Source organism: Gopherus flavomarginatus, chromosome 21 (assembly GCF_025201925.1).
Source record: "Gopherus flavomarginatus isolate rGopFla2 chromosome 21, rGopFla2.mat.asm, whole genome shotgun sequence".
NCBI classification, from domain to species: Eukaryota; Metazoa; Chordata; order Testudines; family Testudinidae; genus Gopherus; species Gopherus flavomarginatus.
Window position 1 is genome coordinate 15,401,476 of NC_066637.1, and position 15,547 is coordinate 15,417,022.

Below are 15,547 nucleotides of genomic sequence, written 5' to 3' on the forward strand. Positions count from 1 at the left end.
TCCCTGTCTCTCTTTCCCTTCCCCCCGCCTCACCCAACTGAGGAGGCGGCAACAAGATGGCGGCGTCGGGTGGCGGAGCGGAGACCCCGGGGGAGCCGGGTTGGGAGGTGGCGGTGCGGCCGCTGCTCTCCGCCTCCTACTCGGCCTTCGAGATGAGGGAGCTGCCGCAGCTGCTGGCCTCGGTCATCGAGAGGTGGGGCCGGGGCAGCGGGGGTGTCGGTCCGCTTCTCTCGTCTGTGAGGGGGGGACTGGGCGGGGTCGGAGAGGGCCCCCAGCACCGCGCCTGTTCCTCCCGCCCCGGCCCTGCCTGGTGCTGCCCCTCCCCCGCCCCAGGGCAGTGCCCTCCCCTTTCTTCCCGTGCCCCCGCCGGATGGGGGGACGGATCAGGCCGAGCCCCTCTAGCGCTGCCTACCTGGTCTGAGCAGAGCCCGAGCCTGCAGCCAGGCACCGCTCCAGGGCCTCGGCGGCTGCTCAGCGCTTCTCGAGCGGCCCCAGCCTGAAACTGACCAGGCTGCTGCGGGCAGGTGACAGCAATGGATCCTCTGGGAGACCTGGGGAGGGCTAGACGGGCGGGCGCTCCCAGCAGGAATGGGCACGGGGAAGGTGTCAGCACTTTCCCGATTCCTGACAGGGATGGGGTGGGGCTTAAATGCATCCAGCAGCCGCTAGCCCGAGGCTACTATGGAAAATGGAACCTCAAGCGGTGTCCAGGGGACAACACCCTGGTAGGATCACTAGCATCCTGCCTCTTCCCAACTTCTGAGAGTCTGGGCTCCTCAGATTGTTGCCCTTGGGAGCTCACAAGTGGGGATAGGGTTCATATTCCTTTTCTCCATTTTCTGTAGCTACTTGGTGTCTTATAAAAAAGATGAGCTCTACCTTATTCTTGGTAGTTATACCCTTCATATATTTTTAGACTGTTGTTCTGTCTTCATATTTCTCTGGTTAAAAATGTGTTATGATTTTATATGCTGCATAATGCAAACTATTGAGGTCCTTGGGCAAATGACGTACTAGATCTTCATCTCGTTTAGATGAAATGGGTTTGGATTTAGGTTCTGTCACTGAAACTATTTTTAAGAAATACAGAGGGTGGAAGTTTTACTCAAAGGCAAGATTCTTTCTGATCTGGTCTGTCTTTCCCAGAAGCTGGAGGTGTCTCATTTTGAGTGCATAGTGTATTTGCCATTGGGAGTATTTTCTAAAGTTATTAATGCATGACTGATGGTTTATTAAATAGTTCTTATATAGCATAAACTTTAAGTATGAATACCACCACATTATTTTCAATTACAGATAAATATAACTCACAATTTCCTGTCTGGAAGCAAAAAACAAACAAACAAACAAAAAAAAAATCCCAAACTTGACACATTAGAAAAACAGTTACAATACAACATTGTTTTGCCAAATCAGACAAAATGCCCCAAACAGTAGACACCTAGAGCAAGAAGGTTTTTCACGTATGTATATGATGGTTCACCTAGAAACCTGCATATGTGTTTATGCAATTCAGGAACCTTCCTGCAAATCCTGCTTTTGAAGGCTTCCCTAGCATGGCCTTTCTCTTGTGGATCTCAGCTGTTGAGTAGGCAAATTGATCACTGCCTTAATAAAATACATTTCAAAAATGTTGATCGTTGTATCGATGGCTGTCTTTGATCCTTTATGTCCTTTCTAAAATAATGAAAATATTGGCCTGATTTATGGATTCACATCATCATCATTGTGAGAACTGTTCTTGAAGGGCCTCATCTGATGTGTTGAGGGCCCTCCAGACCCACTGAAGCTTATGGGAGTTGAGGGCACTCTGTGTTTTGTAAGATTGGACCTCCTGTTTCAGACTGTGGCCTCACTGTGGTGCTGCATAACCCTATGGATTTGAGGATCCTTAACTGAGGAAGAAAACAAAAGATAATGCATATGATTATATTTTAAACCAGGCTCAACTTTTAGACATGGTAGAAGTTATTTTCAAAAAGATACTGTTGAATTTTGTAATGGGCATATCAGCGGGTGTAATTCCTGACATCCCTGAGGTGCACAGTTGTCATCATGATAAGCATAATGTGATGCAGTCCGAACAAATAAAGAGTGCATGTATTTAAACACTCTGAAATAGCTTTTAAAAATATGACATGATCTATTTTTCTGAGAACTGCTGCTTTTGGTTCTTAGTTTAGGCATTAACAATTTAATGGAGGAGTTTTCATAATGACATGTTTGGCAGCTAGTAAGTTTGGGCCCTCTTGCTTAAATATTGTAAAATTAACTTTGAATTAGGAAATTAATTATGTGAAATTGCACCATCAACTTGGAATCCAGTGTGTATACAAAAAAGAGTTTCTTTGGGTCAAATGGGACAGACTTAGGGGGGGATGTTCACATGTTAAGACAACTTTTTTTTGAGTCAGTCTGTTCCTCTTCAAGAGGGAGGCCTTAGTGATAACTATTGTACGTAAAGGACCTGATTCTGAACCACTAAAGTCAACAGGCACTGACTCGAATCCAAACAGCACAATGGGGCCCTGCTCATGATTAGAGTCTCTGAGTGCTCCTGGAATATAAACCAAGATTACAATCTGTGTTTATATATGTGTTTCTCTCAGAGGGTTTTGGTTGTGTGTGAAATAAACATTCTTCAGCATGATGAAATCTTAATATTATTTAACAAACGTTTGTGCCCCAACATAAGTTACACAGATGAATATTTTTGCTGTGCTTCATTATTTACAAAAACAGTCTTGATGATGATATCAATTACTTATTGACTGTGTGACTGGTCTTTTCATAATAAAAAGCCAGATCTCTCATCTTCAAACCAAAATGTGCTGCATTTCATTTCTCTGCATTCTAGTTCCTCTACCTTTTGCCTCAGGTAACTCTGGGGGGATTAATATATCACACAATTTGCCTTACATAACAGAGTAGTAATAGCTGAGAGTAGCTGCCAAATTGTTGGATCCCCAGATTGTTCTTGCTTGTTCTCTTTAAAATACATCACATATGGATGTTGCTGCTAATTTACGGTTGTGGAGGAGCAAAACCTACTAGCGAATCGGAACATGTGAGAATATGGACGTTGCAGAGGTCTATTTTCAAGCCTCTAGATTCTTTGGATTTATGGTGAAGCAGTCAGATTCCTAAATTACAGGAACAAATTGTACTGAAAACTTCCAAATTATTAAAAACTAAGTAAAATACTGGCAAGAGGTAGGAAGGGGTGAACCTTAGAAAATCAGTGGGTTTTTTTGTTTTGTTTTTTGGTAACTGAATATCATCAAATGAAGCCCCTAGAATCTTACTGGCTGCTCTTGCCTATGTAAAAGTTAAAGAAAATAGTTTTGAATTCTGAGCTACAGACCTGCTGTCTTCATCCCTCAGAGGGAATGTAGCACAGTTTACTCTATTTTTGATAAGTTTCACAATAAGATGGCAAAATGTGACTGGAAAATAGAAAAGGGGTAAAGACTGGTCATTAACTGATCACTGCACAGGTCAGCAGGGAATTGTTCCTTGTATTCTCCTGGATATTTAAGATTACACCAGTGTGCAGGTAACGTAAGGGCGTGATGTATTTTGCCTGCTGGAGACAGGATACCAAACCTGGGGGTTCATTGTTTCGATCTAATGTGGCAGAGTGTTAGTTCCTAAGTGGCTGACTGACATTAAGAACTTCCTAAAAATAAATAGCTGCAGTGTACTGATAAATAATAAATGTGGTGCTGTGGAAATCACTGGAGTGTATAACTAGGCATGTAGACAGGATGAAAGAGTATTAAACTTCCTTTCATGTTTCCAGGGATTTAAGACGAAGCTATAGGAGTACTTATAGATTCACTTTGGAAGTGGGGAGACTTTCTGTTTCAAATACCTAAACTCTAGGGATGCAGAAAACTAAAATAAGGATTCTTCAGCTGACTATTGGGAGAGGCAGATCATCCAATGAGATTAGAGTCAAGAAACTGCAAAGGTATCTTCCACTTGTTTTCCATAAATTTATTGTAATAGGGTGAGAGTTTTTCCTCCGCTCAGACCGTATTCCAATGTTTCCCTTGCTGTCTCTATTTGATTTATTACATATCTGATCGGCGGATTAGGGAAATCATTCTTTGTCAGTTTCTTATTGTTGCATGGTCTGCCACTGAACACCGTCATGGAACCCAACAGGGGTCCACAGACACTGTCATGAAGATGTTAGCTGAGCGCTGGGACACTCTAACTGCTCTTGAATCTTTCTCTGCTTCCAAAGCAGTGGTAACTGGACAGGATTAAGTCAATCACGCAGTCAGGCTGCAGGCAGGCACAGAGATTGAAGAAAAACAATGTACTGAGAGGAAGGATAGTCTCGTGGTTAAGACACTGGACTGCGACTCAGGTGACCTAGGTTCAATTCTGCCTCTTCTGCAGACTCAGCATTATCATCAACAGGTCACTAGAAACTGTTCTAGCTGCTTCCCCTGCCTCTGCTGAATTTAGGTAGATTCCAGGGTTTGAACTGAAGTATCTCATTTGTTAATGCAAAGTGTCTTCTGTAGGCCGTCAAACCACATCACCACATTTTTCTGTGACCAATAGGCAAGTTTTTCAGCCTAAATTACTAGTTCAGATCTAATCGGTACTGAATGACAATTACTACCATCTGATAGCTTGTGTGATGTGATTCATTAGCTAGTGGACAGATATCCACATCACACAGTGTTACCACAATAGGCACCACTCTGTCAATCACAGGAAAAACTGAGGATTGAATTAGCTCTTAAGACACAGCTACCTTCTCATTCCAAGGGGGCCTATCCATGCTAATGTTGAGGCGCATCAGAATTCTCTTCTCAGATCCACAGTTGATTTTGACCTTGGTATTTTCCTCTTCACTGTTTATGAAGAAGTCCATATGGGTGATGTAAGAGAGCTCCTTGGGAACAGCAGAGATGCTGCATTGCTCAGAGAAAAATAGTTTTATTCCACATGTTTTATTTTGAATATATATTTGGAATTTAAATCCTCTTGCCTTCCATGTATTAATTAATACATCACATTTTCAAAGCACTCAAACATTCACTATTATTTTATACATCTGACTTACTTTCCTGCTATGTTTTCTTATTGCAGTGAATCTGAAATCCTGCACCATGACAAACAATATGAGCCCTTCTACTCTTCCTTTGTTGCGCTCTCCACTCATTACATCACTACAGTGTGTGGCCTAAGTAAGTGTTCAGCCTGTCCTATTTCTTGTCTAGTGACTGGGATGTAATTTCTTGGTACTTGCTTCAAGTTTATTTTCTTAATCGGATGTTAATGAAGAGTTTGTGGGTCTGGCACTTCCGGCAGCCTGTTCACGAGTGCGGGGGAAGTACAGACCTAAGGATCTAGGCATTTTAAATGAAATCTAATACAAAACTAATGGTGAACTCTTTGCTTTATGACCTTTCTCATTATTTATTGAAGCCTTTTAATGTCAGTGCAAAATATCAAATACACCTCTATTCTGTTATAATGCCACCCGATATAACATGAATTCAGATATAACATCATAAAGCAGCGCTCTGGGGGGGGAGGGGGATGGAGCTGCGCGCTCCGGTAGATCAAATCGAGTTCGATATAATGCGGTTTCACTTATAACGCGGTAAGATTTTTTGGCTCTCGAGGACAGCGTTATATCAAGGTAGAGGTGTACTATTATAGTATCCCTTGTGTCTGCGATGGCCCTTACACCAGTATAGATAATTATTCTTGCTTTACCGATGTTCCTTGTATGTTGTTGTCTAATAAAGAAATAGACGAAACTTCATCTTCTCTCAATACAGTATGTTACTGTGCAAGGGTTCTGTTGAAGTTATTGGGACTCATTGTGGAGTGAGGTGCTATTTATAAGAGTATTGGGATCAGACCCTCTCTTCTCCCTCCTGCGTACTGTTTTCTTCAGTAGCGTTAAGAATGTATTGCGGTGGTGTAACTCTCAGAAGGTGGGGTTAAGTGATACAAGCCTTTTACTTTTGTAGTCCCCAGGAACCAGCTGCAGTCCGTGGCAACTGCTTGTAAAGTTCTGATCGAATTCTCACTACTGCGACTTGAAAACCCAGATGAGGCATGTGCTGTTTCACAGGTGAGTCAAAGGGTGGATTTTGAGACTGGAAGCAGAACTGTATCAGAGAAAGGGTGCATGGCTTCTTCCTTCTTCGTGTCTGCTCCAGTGTAATTCTGGGAGCTGTTGCAAGATGCAAAGTTATTCTAAACATAGTTAAGATTTAGTGCCCTAGAAGGGTAACACTTGTAACACCATCTTATTGCCGCATCCTCAGTTGGGTAAGGGTTGTGGGGTAGCAGGAAAAAGGAGAGTGACAGGAAACGCTTCTGCAGGGATGGAAAGTGACCTAATCCACCTTCCTTTGCCTGCCTGCCACACATGGTACTCGTAACCTATTGGATCTTCCTTGTTAATGCCTTCTTTTTCCAGAATTCCTGTGTGCAGGCATTAAGATGAGCATTGCCTCCAGATCTGTGATTAAATAGAACTCTGAACATCCCTTCTGATTTTCTTTTTTTTCTGCTTTGCTTTAATATTGTGATCTTGAGAGATGCTTCTGCATTGCCAACTCATTTGTTCTTCTTGTGTAAGAAACAAGCTCTTCTCTGGTCATGTGTTCCTCTCCTAGGGAGAGTTTTTGTCTTTCACAAAAAGAAAACAGGTTGCTGAGTTTCACAATCAATTAAGTATCAGAGGGGTAGCTGTGTTAGTCTGGATCTGTAAAAGCAGCAAAGAATCCTGTGGCACCTTATAGATTAACAGACGTTTTGGAGCATAGGTATTCACCCACGAAAGCTCATGCTCCAAAATGTCTGTTAGTCTATAAGGTGCCACAGGATTCTTTGCTCCTTTTACAATCAATTAAAACCCTAAAGGTAAATCGGCTTCTGAGGCTCAGACACAGTGTGATCACTTACTTCTTCTGAGCCTGAGTGCACTATCGGAAAGATTGCTTCTCCAAGTGCTGTTCCGTAGCAAGGAGAGGATTCAAGTCCCGGATGCTGTCTGATCTGCTGTTCATTCCCTTCCATGCCCCTAGATGAGAGATCAGCCTTGGCCTGTGAGGAGAACATAAGAACGGCCATATTGGGTCAGACCAAAGGTCCATCTACCCCAATATGCTGTCTTCTGACAGAGGCCAATGCCAGGTGCCCCAGAGGGAATCAGTGTTAAGGGAAAAATAGGGAACAAAAACATTTGGATTTGATTTGGTGTTCTTGTTTCTGTAGAAACACCTGATTCTGCTGATAAAGGGGCTCTGCACTGGCTGCAGCCGCCTGGACAGAACTGAAATTATTACTTTCACAGCAATGATGAAATCAGCCAAGCTGCCTCAGACCATCAAAACCCTCTCTGATGGTAAGTGCTTCAATGTAATCTTAGCACATTCTTGTTGTTTCAATGCAGTACTTCCCTTAGGTATACAAAGCACTGCACTCTTCCTACCCTTGACATGTGGAATGACCCTCTTCTTCTGCCCCTGCAGTGGAGGATCAGAAAGAGTTGGCCTCTCCAGTGAACCCTGAACTGCGACAGAAAGAGGTGCAGATGAACTTCCTGAACCAACTAACATCAGTTTTTAACCCTAGAGTGACAGCATCGCCATCTCTTGTTCCAGACACCCAGGTGAACAAACAGCCTTAGAATAGAAGTGCCACGTTCCTAATACTATTGTGTGAGCATAGGGATGGGCAGACGGCTATAGGAGGTGAACAGGGACCTTTTAATATATATACTCAGATGCAGCTCTTCTGCACTGGTTAAATCTTATTTGCATGTGAGTGAGTGGCAATGAGATGCAGGAAAGGATGGTAAATTTTTTGGTGGTTGATTTATCACAGTATGGAAAGCTAACATCTTTGTAGGTGTGGCTCCTTTTTGAGTTGTGTTGTGGATCAGTCTCGCTCCCATGAAAAGACCTGCATTAATACCCCATTTTCAGATGCTGGTTGTCCTGTATTTCAGGAGTTCTCCGTGGCCCAACTGTGCCACAACTGGTTTTCTGCATATAAAAACCAGGGCTGGTATTAGGGGGTAGCAATCATGGCAATTGCCTGGGGATCTATGCCACAAAGCTACATTGCTCAGGCTTCAGCCCCATCTGCTGGGGCTCGGGGCCCTGGACTTCAACCCCATGTGCTGGGGCTTTGGCTTTCTCCCCTGAGCCCCAGTGTGTCTAATGCTGGCCCTGCTTGGCGGACCCCTTGAAACCTGCTCATGGCCCCCCAGGGGGCCCTGAACCCCTGGTTGAGAACCACCGCTGTATTTAATGTCTGCTTGTTTATTAGGTGGAAGGAGAAAGTGATAATCAGACATCTACAGATCAGGCCTCTGCGGCGAAGACCAAAAGTATATTCATTGCTCAGAATGTAGCCAGCCTGCAAGAGCTTGGTAAGAAGGAGCTTTTAATTAAAAAAAAAAGTGTCATTGGAAGGTCCCAGAATATAATCCCTGGAGCCTGAAGTCCTGTACTGCAGAGATGCAACCTAGGTAACGATAGTGCAAGCCTGGCCTGTATCACACCCTGCCATTCCTAACCTGAAGGAACTAGCCCTATGGGCGGAGGTTGAGTTCATCTCCATGTGTGCTTTGTATTGAGATTGCCAATAAAGATGGCGGCTGTGATGTGGATACTTGTTTGTTAGGAACAGGATCAAGATAATTTCACTTACGTGCAAATAACAATGATACATAGGAAAAGGCAGTGTAAAATGACAAGGGATGGCATACTGACTGGGCACGAGTGATGGGGTTGGGAGTCGCTGCTGCATAAGTTAGGTCTAATGTGCCACACAAGATGAACATGAGACCTTCCATGTAGCCACACAAACATTTTCTGTTACTTTTTTGGCTGCTATCCTGTGGTGTATTTAAACGAGATTTTAAATTGTCTCTCTATCCCAATTACCTAATATGTGGTGCCTTCCTCCTATATTTTCTCACAACAAATTGCAACTGCATTCATTTTAAAGATAATGCCACAGGTGAAATCCGGGGAAAATTTTATCCCCACTGATTTAAGCCAGTGATTCATCCACTCTGTCACCTTATTTCTAGTTTTAAAGCCACTCAGGAACAACAAAGATAAAACAATGGCCCATTTTTCTCTGATTTATGTCTGATAGGTGGCTCTGAAAAGTTGCTGCGAGTGTGTCTGAATCTCCCTTACTTTTTGCGATACATAAATCGATTTCAGGATGCAGTGTCGGCCAACTCGTTTTTCATTATGCCGGCCACAGTAGCAGATGCCACTGCAGTTCGCAATGGGTAAGCAATTTCAATTTTTCTTCCTTCGTTAATATTGGGTGTGCTATATGGGAGAGTGTGAGTATACAAGGGATTCATTATTGGCCACTGTCTCTGCTCTGTTAGACATTTGACACCAGAAAGTCCTCTCCAGAGTGTACTGTCCTTTTCTTAATTCATTTCAATGATTGTTATAGGTTTCATTCGCTAGTGATAGATGTGACCATGGCATTGGATACTTTGTCTCTCCCTGTGTTGGAGCCCCTGACACCCACACGGCTGCAGGATGTGACTGTTCTTGCCCTCAGCTGCCTTTATGCAGGTGAGTTAATGTCCTTTGGTAGCATCATGTTTCTAGAGATCAAAAGTCTTTTCTCTCTCCCCAGAGCCCTAAGTAGCTCTGCATTTCCCCTGCTTTGTAACCTGCACCTTTGAGACCCAAACAATGACCTCCTCCCATCGTGCTGAGGGAGGACTGAACAGGACACTGTGAAGGCTGACCTTGATTGGATGAAGCAAGAGGCATGCTGAATTCCCTGGGGTTTGCCTCTGCAACGCAGTACTCCTAGCCGATAGCACTAGGAAGCAAGTGTGCCCTTTCCTTCTTGTAAATCTGAAGACTGACTTGGCAGTATTGTGTTCAAGTTAAGCAGGAAATTGTTATAATGTCACCAGAATGTCCATGGACAGCGCTAATGCAGAGTTGCTTTGACTGAGGGGCCATTGGTTAGTGTTGGCAGTCCTTGCAAACCTGACCTTGTGATGCACAAGTTCAGTAATGAAACACTTCCTTAGTTGTTATGTTTTACCTTTTCTGCTTTGCTTTGTTATTCAGGACTTTGAATGTTTCCCAGAGTTTATCCTTTAGATTTGCTAGTTATTCCCAGAATTCAGCCCTGTCTCCCAAGTGTGTGTAAGCACCTCAGAATTATTAAAATGTGTAATCAATGTGTAAAGTTTTCTCTGTTAATAATTTCTGCTATATCAGATTCCCTCCTGAGTATTAGGTTGTATGTAACTTGTTGTTTTAGGGTAACTGAAAATATCCTCTCTTCTTCCTACTGGAATGATGAATATTCCTGGCCTAGTCAACTCCATGTGTGGTTTCACACTATAGTCAGCAGTGCAAAGTGAACAGGAATATAGATTTCCAAGATCAGCTCTTAACTGTAATGTGGTCCTTTGCCCTCTTCTTTCATCAGGTGTGAGTGTGGCAACATGCATGGCAATCCTGCATGTGGGCAGCACCCAGCAGGTACGAACTGGATCCACAAGTTCTAAAGAAGATGATTACGAAAATGATGCTGCCACCATTGTACAGAAATGTGTAAGTTGATGGTGTGGAATGCAACTGCTTAAGGGAGAGCAGTTGTCTTGTTTTCATTTTATTTTTGTCAACGATGCAAAGAACCAGGGGAAATTCCATTTAGGTCTTACACATGGAAGTGCCTACCAATTTTAATTGAGTTTCTCTTGGTCCCTGGCACTGGAGTTGCTGACACCTGAAGAAAGATTGATACCAATATAAGCTAGTAATATCTGAGAGTTTGCAGTGGGGGGGTTTACTGTGGAGTGGAACCGAGCAAGCTTCAGAGAAGGGTGTTTGAGTAGTCCGTGGAATGGTTTAGTGCTTTGTCTATTAGAACACTGCAAGATTACGAGGATTTTTGGTTTTACTTACAGCTTGAAATATATGAAATGATTGGTCAAGCCATCAGCAACTCGCGCCGTGCAGGGGGAGAGGTAATAATCACATCCCATCGGGAACCTTTTTCTTTGTGGTGGTGCATTTGGTCAGTTGGATTTACTTTTGTTGTGTCTGTTTTTTTTCACTGTTCGAATGCTTAGCATTATCAGAATTTCCAGCTGCTTGGGGCCTGGTGTCTGCTCAACAGCCTCTTCCTCATCTTGAACCTCAACCCCACTGCCCTGGCCGATAAGGGAAAGGAGAAAGACCCGTTGGCTGCTCTTCGAGTCAGAGACATTATTGCTCGTACCAAAGAGGGAGTTGGGTCTCCCAAGCTGGGACCTGGGAAGGGGTACGTGAATACCTCCATGAAATTAATCAGTTTAAGCACATCGCTATGATATTGTTCTGTTACACTGTGGCTGTTACCTCTGAGTCTGGTTGTCGTCTTGAAGAGACTTTCTGCCCCCACCCACCCCACCTTCATAATCAACCCGTTCATATTTCTCCAGTTTTTTTCCCTTTCAGTTTATACTGAGTGAGATGACAGAGAAATTGGTCTGTTAATTTTTCACAAATTATATGGGGCCTCTTTTTTAGATAGTGCTTAGTAAGAGGCATGTTGTTTGTTTTTTTTTTAAATCTGTAAAAGAGTATGAAGATTCCACTTTAGGCTTAGCGCCAGGTACTTTCGGGGGGAGGGAATATATATCTTGTGTTGGACTGGATGAGGCATTGTGTACCATGGGGTGAGCAGAGCCTAGATTTCTGTCTAGTAGGATTTGACACCCTTTAGTGAGCCTCCTCTCCTCCAATCAATTCATGACTCTACAGTAGCAGATGCTGTTGTGGGGTGGTAGGAATGCGTAAGCCTTGCCCTCAAATAGAAGAATATTTTCAAGTTAATTATTGTTTTCACTTGAACTAAATGCTAAAAGTAAGTATCCTATTCCCCTTATTGTACAAATCTAAATTGTATACACTTGGTCTGGCTGGTATCGCAAATGAGACATAAATGTAATGGATATAAGCATCAGGAAATGTTGTTGATACTCTTACCATTCAGAATATATGATACTGTCTGGTTTAAAGACCTCAGAGGTGACAAAGTGATGTAAAAGGAGGGATTGAGCTGATAATTGTATAGGAACTGCCAAAGAAGACAAGTCGATAGCATTAGAGTAGTGATGAAAATATTAATATTAAGACCTTTTCTTTTTCTGCAGACATCAGGGGTTTGGTGTTCTGTCAGTGGTGTTAGCAAATCATGCCATCAAACTCTTAACATCCCTCTTTCAAGATCTGCAGGTGGAGGCACTACACAAGGTGAGAAGGTAGCACACTGATATTCTTAAATAGTCGTCTTCTTTGGAACGTGCTTTGAACCATCCTTTGATGCTGTCCCCTAGGCATGGGAGACTGATGGTCCTCCAGCAGTGCTGAACGTCATGGCTCAGAGCACATCAATTCAGAGGATTCAACGTCTGATTGATTCCGTACCACTCACTAATCTGCTGCTGACTTTGCTCTCCACTTCTTATAGAAAGGTAGGAGGTGGCACTTTAATAGTTCTGTTGTGGAACTTCTCTCAGTTAAACAGCGAGAGCTGCGTGGAAAGTTCCTTTTGCAGGCATCAACTAACATGCTAAGTAGAAGAACTTAGAACTGTGTTAACTTGCGACATTTATAAGTAATCAACAAGGAATTGGATGTCTCCCATTTTATAGAATAGGAGAGGATGTGACTATGACAGACTCTCTTCTCAGATGGTCCCAGTGAATTAAATATTTATTCATGACCATTCTCTCCCGGGAGAGAAAATAAGGGTCCTGTGTACAGAAGGGGAGTCTTCATGTTTAGACTGATGTGTGAAATGTACCTTGGAGTCTTTGTGTGGGCGCTGCGTTAGCCACCCCAGAAAATGATAGATGTGACTTAGAAGAAAGTCTTGTTAGAAATACCAGTAAGCAATTTGAGCAGAACTATAGTAGAGGGGAATGAAAAAATAAATGCCGAGGATTTGAAAGCAAGTCTGTTCTTATCTATTGTACTTTCAAGTTTTGATCTTGTTTTTTAACTTGTTCTGCTGTTCTTTTAAGGCTTGCATCTTGCAACGTCAGAGAAAGGGTTCCGTGAGCAGTGACGCGAGTGCCTCTACTGATTCTAATACCTACTATGAGGATGACTTCAGCAGCACAGAAGAGGACAGTAGTCAGGGTAATAGTTTTCAGCAGCATCTTAACGCTAGATTGTATGCTTTTTATTTTTCAACATCCTGGAAACCCATGCACGAACCTTTTATCTCCCAGGACTGGATTACACTGTTGCTTAAGAATTAAACTCATTTGTTAGGATCAGTGGGCAAAAAGAAATAGCAGCTATGCTTTGTAGGTACTGAAGTCAGCCCCCCTCAGCATTACTGGGTTGGCAGTATCTGCCCCAAATGGGACTTTGAGGAAGATGGAGAATTCTGCCCCCTCGTAAGTGAGTCCCGGCTGAATGAGGATAGAGCTCACCGGCCTCGTGACTGAAAGGGATGGGGAAGTTGTAGGGCTGCTGATATTGCCCTTAGTGAACTAGCTTGTAGAAGCGATGTCATTTTGCATGTGTATCATTTTTTTCCATGTACTCGTTATTAGATGATGACAGCGAACCCATCCTTGGGCAATGGTTTGAAGAAACAATTTCTCCAAGTAAAGAGAAAGTGGCCCCCCCGCCACCACCTCCCCCACCTCCCCTGGAGAGCTCCCCTAGAGTGAAAAGCCCCAACAAACAGACTACTGGGGAGAATGGGAACATCCTGGCCAGCCGCAAGGACCCAGAATTGGTATGCTATGATCTCCGTGATTAATTATGTAATTAGTGAGATGTAGCACTGAACAGTGGCTAAAGAGACTTGTTAGTCTGGCACTTAGCAGTTTAAATCCAGGCATTTTATGATATTGCTGATTGAGAGTCACTGGCAAGCGGAGGTAGAGGGTGAATGGCCGTGAGTCTGATTGCCAAAGATCTTGGCTTCAGAAGGAGCTGTTTGCATTACTCTATCTGGAGATACGTATTAATAATTGCTATTGTCCAAGGAGAGAGTAATTAAGATATCATCGATTTAGGTTGGAGGGGGTGAGGGAATGTGAGGGCAAACTTATAAATGGAAATGTTAACAGCACTTTGTCAGACAAACAATTCCTTTGGGTAATGGTGAAAATTAATGCTGCTGTTGAGAAAGATAATGGATTTGCAAGCTCTTTAGGCAGCTTTATGAAATGATACCAGCTGAATGAGAGAACCACTCATCCCAGTGGGCTTGTCTTGAAGACTAGAAACTGTAATGGCAGACAAGCAGAGCAACTGTAAAGCAATCCAATTGTAATGAGAAGAGAGAAGTAAATCTGAACTCTTAATTATTGGCTTGTAATGGTGGAAGAGTGTAGCTGGGTGCTGAATTATCTAGCAATGAGTCTTTTGTTTAGTGTTTCTTTGATCCTCATTGGATTTTGGTGTTTCTAAGATAAATGCATATCTGTTTCTTCCTTCTAGTTTTTAAGCCTGGCTTCCAATATTCTGAACTTCATTACTTCCTCCATGCTGAACTCCAGGAACAACTTCATTCGCAACTACCTGAGTGTGTCTCTTTCAGAGCAGCACATGGCCACGCTGGCTAGCATCATCAAGGAAGTGGACAAAGATGGGCTGAAGGGTGAGTGAGTAGAGCTTCTGTACTGTGGGAAAGTCTAGGATGTGGAGGTTCTACTTAACATGGGTTTTCTTTGTCCAGTGTTGGGATCATGATTCGCCAAGTAGAGCTGTAGTAGTAACTGACCTATTCTCTTTTGTGTTTCAGGCACATCAGATGAGGAATTTGCTGCTGCATTGTATCACTTCAACCATTCGTTGGTGACCTCGGACCTACAGTCCCCTACCTTGCAGGTTAGGATGTAAAATTAAAGCATTTGTGTCTGGTGTTGAATTGACATGGACAATACATTCTGTGTTAGTACATCAGTGCTTCAGACTACAGAGCCCCTTTCGAACACCAGGCAGTGGGATATTGCGGGGCTGGCAGAGGAGATGCTTCTTGAAGCGATTCTTTTTCTACAGAGTAGTGCCCAGAATGAAAACAGTTGGAGAGCAGCAGCGTGCCTCAAGACTCATTTGTAAGGGGCTTTGAATTAGTCTGCTTAACTCCAGAGATGTTTAAAGGGAAAACTGAATAATTCTCCATGTCTAGGATGCTGTTAGTGTTGAAGAATTGTTTCTGAATGTGTGTTTTATTGTAGGAATTTCCTGCTTGGCTTTTTATGATTGATCTGTTTTGCTTTCATATACTAATCTTGTAGCCTCTAGGTTCCTTTGTCAGGATGTGTACTGACTAAGCTTAATGCTGTAAGAAGAGGGTTTGTAAATCTGTTTCGGTAGTGTATCAAATCCCTATGCCTTTTGTTGACTATTTCCCCCCTATAGTTTCAATACAGTAACTTTTTGAAGTAGTTGCTCTTTTTTTAAATCTCCATTTTTGACACGTGAACAGGGAGTGAGCATAACTGCACTCAGCAGGAGTGGAGTGTTGAAGTGGCGATCACCTC

At 43.0% G+C, this 15,547-nt stretch overlaps 1 protein-coding gene across 4 annotated transcripts in view; it reads left to right on the plus strand.

Annotated features, from left to right (window-relative positions):
* Positions 1 to 22: 22 nt before the first annotated feature.
* UBR4 (ubiquitin protein ligase E3 component n-recognin 4) overlaps positions 23 to 15,547 on the plus strand; it is a 113,939-nt gene continuing 98,414 nt past the window's right edge. For all 4 annotated transcript variants that reach the window (XM_050931301.1, XM_050931303.1, XM_050931302.1 and 1 more), the window contains exons 1-17: positions 23 to 193; positions 5,113 to 5,210; positions 6,006 to 6,109; positions 7,261 to 7,390; positions 7,518 to 7,657; positions 8,320 to 8,422; positions 9,157 to 9,298; positions 9,475 to 9,599; positions 10,480 to 10,604; positions 10,961 to 11,020; positions 11,126 to 11,316; positions 12,191 to 12,290; positions 12,374 to 12,511; positions 13,064 to 13,181; positions 13,604 to 13,791; positions 14,502 to 14,661; positions 14,806 to 14,891. In XM_050931301.1, coding sequence (XP_050787258.1) covers positions 57 to 193; positions 5,113 to 5,210; positions 6,006 to 6,109; positions 7,261 to 7,390; positions 7,518 to 7,657; positions 8,320 to 8,422; positions 9,157 to 9,298; positions 9,475 to 9,599; positions 10,480 to 10,604; positions 10,961 to 11,020; positions 11,126 to 11,316; positions 12,191 to 12,290; positions 12,374 to 12,511; positions 13,064 to 13,181; positions 13,604 to 13,791; positions 14,502 to 14,661; positions 14,806 to 14,891 — 2,145 coding nt within the window. In that variant the 5' untranslated portion in view covers positions 23 to 56. The remainder of the gene's footprint in view (positions 194 to 5,112; positions 5,211 to 6,005; positions 6,110 to 7,260; positions 7,391 to 7,517; positions 7,658 to 8,319; positions 8,423 to 9,156; positions 9,299 to 9,474; positions 9,600 to 10,479; positions 10,605 to 10,960; positions 11,021 to 11,125; positions 11,317 to 12,190; positions 12,291 to 12,373; positions 12,512 to 13,063; positions 13,182 to 13,603; positions 13,792 to 14,501; positions 14,662 to 14,805; positions 14,892 to 15,547) is intronic.